At 39.0% G+C, this 6,000-nt stretch overlaps 1 protein-coding gene across 1 annotated transcript in view; it reads right to left on the reverse strand.

Moving 5' to 3' along the window:
* cpm (carboxypeptidase M) overlaps positions 1-3,015 on the reverse strand; it is a 38,917-nt gene extending 35,902 nt beyond the window's left edge. The window contains exon 1 of the mRNA XM_075472252.1: positions 2,927-3,015. Within this exon, the coding sequence (XP_075328367.1) occupies positions 2,927-2,966 (40 nt within the window). The 5' untranslated portion in view covers positions 2,967-3,015. The remainder of the gene's footprint in view (positions 1-2,926) is intronic.
* Positions 3,016-6,000: the final 2,985 nt, after the last annotated feature.

Raw genomic sequence — 6,000 nt, forward strand, 5'->3', positions numbered from 1 at the left:
GTAAGTTTCAACTTTATAACTGTAGATCACTTTGGCTCATTCAAGTAAGGAACAATTCCATCATTATCGTCTGCATGTCCTCACAGGACAGCCACTCATCGAAAAACACAACTCAAACTAAAATTGAGCAAATGCAACCAGCGTCATGGAAAAACACATTAAACTGATACACCAGCCTCTGCAGCTGTGTTCATACTGTCGTGTAAGTACTAAAAACGGTTGAATCTTTATTTCACTTTTGTTGATTTACAGCGACTGAAACTTAAATGGAAATCAAGGGGAATCTCCCACAACTAATCTAAGTTTGAATTAATGTCAAATTTAAGCTTTAAAGCAAAACCAGAGAAGTTTATGAACCTTAAAACTATGTGCTTCAGACTAGTTTTAAAGTAAAATAACCTTTGTTTTGTACATTCTAGGACCTGAACCTTCCTTAGAGTGGCTGAGATACCGCGGCTCACGACTTTGCTTCCCAGCCCCGCACCACACTGTTTTGCTTTGTGGCCTAAACAAATTCAAATGCATGGCTGTACATGTGCAGGGCTCACATGGAGATTCGTTTTTTAAGACAGTGGTGTTACACCCTACAACTCTAGGTGATCTGGTTTAACTAACCTTATTCAGCATCACTATGTTGGTCATCAACTCGAAAAGCCAACCCAAGTTTTTTGACCCTGGATATGAGCGCATTCATGCTACACGAGCATCAGATCACAATCATATAGTTGAAGACAAAAACAGGATAAATAAATCTGTGAATGCATAAAGCAATAAAGATGGTCACTATCACACTCTCGTCATCAAAACACACGTAGAGCTGATTATGTATGATGGGACTCAGTGATGATTTTAATATAAATAAATAAATAAATAATGATGGTCAGTTTCAAACCTTTAAAAGTCCTCAGGTTTTACAGTAATCAGGTTACATAAGCGTTTCCTTGTGTAGAAGAAGGTTCTGAATGAAGGTCAAAGTGCATAATTAACCCCCTACCTGTCAGGATCTGCTTCTTTATGTTAGGTTAGCCAAACCAGATGAAGAAAATATACACTTGATATTGTTTGGTTACCAGGTCACGACTGGTGTGAATGGCTTTTATGTTTGTTGTTCTTTCTTTGGTGCAAAGAGTGATAAAGTGGTAAACAGCCAATGTTGCAGAATAATTTCCCACATGTGTCAAGAACACACCTGCAGCTCATTCATTTAATGAAATGCAAAACTGCAAGTCGGCAGATCTCCGTGTGCTTTGATGACATTGCAGTGATATGCGTCAGCTCATCGGATTATGCACTCAGTCAGTTTTTCCTCTTACTTTGACTGCAGTTTATGGGATAGATATCAAAATTCTGATGCCAACTCTGCCCGTTTTACACAAAAGCGCTCACTCAGTCAATAACCTCACTGCAGTGTCTGAAATGTTGGGGCTGGTTAAGCCAAATCACCTAAAGATATCCTGGATGTGTTGAAGCTGCCTCGTAGTGCAGGCTCCAGGGTCTGGAAGGGAAACATAAACCTGCTTCAGAGGACGTTGGCTGTCAAGAAGAGAGCTTAACCAATGTAACAGTGCCGAGGCAGGTTAGGCTTCCAGAAACAGGATGGAACGGTAGTCCATTATGGGAAGAAATGAACCAGGGTCGGGACTCTGAAAACCTTGAAATTACCTCGTTAGCCACTAATCCCGCTTCAGAACACAGGCTAACGAACTGAATTTAGCCAAGTTTTGCCTTTACACCCCTTTGCATCGTTTTATGACAAATGTACAATAGCTTTAAAAATAGAAATAGTGCAAAGTCGATTTACCATAAAAGCAGAAGCTTTAACCTCTCAAATGTGTTTCAGCTCGTTTTTTTCCCTTAAAAATAAAGGTTTTTTATGGACAGTTTCAAACAAATATCAGGTTTCAGGAGGCCATTCTTTTTTCTTTAAAGAAGCCTTAGATCTAAATGGAATTGCTTAGAAAATAAAGCCAAAAAGTCTCGTTCAGGTTTTACAGCATTTTCACAGCTCATAAACAGGCTTCACACTGTGCAGCGATGCTGATTTCAGAGGGGAAATCCTGTTTGGTTTCCTGCACTGAAACGGGCTCCTGTCTGACAGCATCTGCCCCTGAGAGAATAAAGCGCATTGATCGAATTGGTACCCGAGAAATGGCACAAATTTCACGGGAGAACTAATCAGATGCAGAATTTAGGGACCAAATGAACGTATCCTGTCGCAATAAGAAGGCAGCTCCTTGTTTGTGGAGCACAATTTCAGTGCTTTAATGAGCTGGTCTTCTAAAAAAAAACAAAGAACTGAAAGGATCTTATATTCCACTTGCTTTTTATGGAAAGAAATATATTCAAAAGCAACCCAGTTTAAGCCCCCCAACTATAATTCAATGACAAATTCTGTCTCCGTGATTTTGAACAGTGGTGCAGATGAAAACATCAGTCTGAATAGCTAAACTAATTTAGTTCTTAGACTCTCACATTCCCAAGAAGTTTAAAATAACTGAACTGAACTTGTGTTTGGACCAAATTATAGGAAATGATTCATTAAAGTGTTACCAAAGGGTCTGTAGAGATCCTGTGGAACAATTACTGAGACAGAGTTCAAGCTGTTTTTTTTTTTCTTATTTTCATGGCTAAACTGTAAAGTAGTTAATAAAAGTGCACATGAAGCTCTGACAATTTGACACCAACATTTCTAAAAACCAACAAAGTGCCGGCATGAAATCTATTATAGGAAAGCATACTATAGGAAAAGACGGGTTACAGATTATCACCACTTGTTAACTCATCTGGTGACCATTAATAGCATGACACAGAGCCTTTCTCATGAATATTTCAGGGACTCTGTAGGAAGGTTTCCGAGCCCTAATTGCATATCGTTTAACAGCCACTAAAAGACATGTAGATCAGCACCGAGCATCAGAGGTCCTACCTGCCCGCTGCCTGTCGTCTCCCCGCGGCTCTGAACACATGCCAAACACCGGCAGGCTGAAGGAGGGACCGTTTAAAGACGAGTCTGCATCTGCCTGCAGCTTCTGTCAATGAATGTTACTTATTCTCCATCGGGCCCCCTCCCTCTGTCCTGGGGGGGGCGGAGCTTAGAGGAACCCGTGCATGTGTGGGTAGGTTGGGCGCGCGCGCGCGCACGCGGATTCAACAGGTTTATGAATGAAACAGAGGCTGATTCATTCGGTTCTGACAGAAAAAAGGCGAATGTATTCTGCGTTTTACCTCATTTGCAGGCAAGTTTATCCGCGCATTTGGATGTATAGATGACAGTGACAGAAGCAGAAAGAACGTACATGTATTACAATTTGAAATAATCTGTCCATAGATTGTCTTATTTTTTTATGTAAAAAAGTAAACTCGAGGAAAGGAAAATAATTGCGGTATTTTTTTTGACATCACAAATTATCTTGCTTGTCTCAAAATGACAAGCAATAAAAAAGGTGTAACTTCTTTTCTTTGAACTAACTGTTAACATGCTGACACTTAGATGTGGCGTTTGCAGTTTTTACCAGGAAGTCAACTTTAAACTTAAAGGGATAGTTCGCCTCTTTTGACATGAAGCTGTATGACATCCCATACGAGTAATATCATTTATGAACATCTTCTTACCCCCCCGCTGCGTCCTGTGAGCCGAGTTCCAGCCTCGTTTTGGCGTTGACAAAAGTAGTCTGGCTAGTTGGCTGGGGCTACAAAAATAAAGCGTTTTGCTTCTCAAAACAATATGCGTTCAAAAGAGTGTTGCCATAGTTACTTTGAAACAGTAATCCTACTACTGACTACTGACTACTTCTTTAAAAAGTAACTTAGTTAAGTTACTGACTACTTGCTTTTAAAAGTAACTAAGTTAGATTACTTTTAGTTACTTTCAGCAGAGGCTGATCCCCCGCCCCTATAACATGAAAATGACTACCAGTTCTGCCAATACTCACTTTATTGACATGTATTTTAACCGGAACATCAAAAATGACACTGACATTTGCAAACTTTTTCTTGAAATAGGCTTACATTTTTTTAAATAAAAAATAAACAAGACAGTCTTTCTTGACTTTACTTAAAATATAAAAAAACCTCTTATGTAAAAAAAAAAAAAAAAAAAGTTAATTGGGTCAGGTCTTAAAGCTCTTCAGAAGGCTGAGGACGACCCATTCATTTGAATCAGGTGTGCTGGAGCAGGGAAACATGGAAAACATGCAGGGCAGTGTGCCTTGAGGACCAGGGTTGGGAAACACTGCCCTAGAGAGCCACAGGGCTGAGGTACCCCATAATCCTCCAAGTATACAAATATGGAAGGGGAATCTTATTTACTGAAGTGTAGCAGCTGAAGCCGACTTTCAGCTTGTTAGTATAGGACCTGAGGGGTGTACTACAAAGATTAGTGGCTTAGCAAACTGTGTTGAGCTGAAAGTCAGTTTTAAGTGTCAACACCACTGTAACTTAGGCTGCTAAGCAGTTTATGTTCAGTGTTTTCAATCAACGCCTCGACTACAGTGCACTGGATATTTTTTTTTCTTTAAACTAAATTAAAATCTCCATCCAGATGAGAACGCAGGAATTCCCACAAAGCTGAAGGGATTGTGCTGGGCCAGAAAATGGGGATAATGTCTGCACAAACAGCACATTATAATACAGGAGAAGAACTCGGAGCATGGCCAGTGAGCTCATTCTCCCTCGGTGAAACCTCCAGAACCAAAAGAGTCGTTTGTGGAACAGTGAAGCTGACAGACAGATGTGATTCATTTGTGTGGACGGACAAAGCAGAGTTGTTGCTCAAAGTGACATTACAGCAGTGTTGTATAAAGTACTGAAATCTCACACTCAAGTAAAAGTATAGGTACCCCTCCAAAATATGACTTTGGTAAAAGTCCAAGTCACTGACTGAAATGTTACTTGAGTTAAAGTCTTAAAGTCTTAAAGTATCCGAAACGTCTTGTACTTAAGTATGAGGATTACTGTAAAAAGTAAACAAGGCAAATGCAGTTTGAATGACATTTTTTATATTTTGGTAAACTTTGAAGGTCAAATACACTTAAAATCTACACACAACCAAGTGCAGGCAAAATTTAGACCAGGTTTAGACAGAAAATACAAACTTTGTGAACCTTTAAGTTCTTCTTCTTCAAGTAAGGTCAGTGCTGAAAATGAGACGTACATTAAGAAACCATTAAGACACCATTAAGAAAAAAATGAAACAAAAGAGGCTGCTACTGTTATTGCCATCATTATAAACAAAATTTAAAGAAAAAAATAGGAGAAAACTGAAGCTTATCTGGCATCTGAAGAGGGAGTCCAGTTTGAAACCCCTTTTGTAAACCTTTCTAAAAAATAAATAAAATAACTCAGTACAGAAAATGCGGCCAACATCAAGAAAAAAAGCTGTTACGATTACTGTACTTCACAAGCTATAGGAGGTGCACACACAACCGGTCATTATACAAAAGAAAAAAAGAATTGGGAGGGAACTGCATCTGAAGAGGAAGACCTTTTTTGTAAAACTACCTTAAAACCTAAAAAAGGGGAGTTTCTGTAAGATAGAATTTCCACGTCTTTGGGCAGGCATAACATGCATGGGGTCAAAACACTGTTGCGTTTTTTTCTCTCTCTCTTTTTTTTTTTTTGTAACGAGTAACTAAACCGAACAATGAAAATGTATCGGAGTAAAAGTATGCAATTAAGTTCGGAAATATAGTGAAGTAATAGTGAAAGTTGTCAAAAAATTTTAAACTCGAGGAAAGTACAAAGTATTCCAAAATATACTTAAGTACAGTAGTGAAGTATTTTTACTTCGTTACTATACAACACTGCATTACAGCACAAGGTGAAAATATGCCACTGTAGTTATGGTTGCCAGCACATGGTCTTCACACAAAGCACCAGCGGACAATAGACGGAGACTCCCCAAAGTTGTGCACATGGACACACCGAGGAAGTTTTTAAAAATCTTTAACTGTCTAAAAAAAACCCTACACTTTAACTTATTCCTGTCCTGATGATATCCCA

Source organism: Odontesthes bonariensis, chromosome 8, assembly GCF_027942865.1.
Source record: "Odontesthes bonariensis isolate fOdoBon6 chromosome 8, fOdoBon6.hap1, whole genome shotgun sequence".
NCBI lineage: Eukaryota > Metazoa > Chordata > Actinopteri > Atheriniformes > Atherinopsidae > Odontesthes > Odontesthes bonariensis.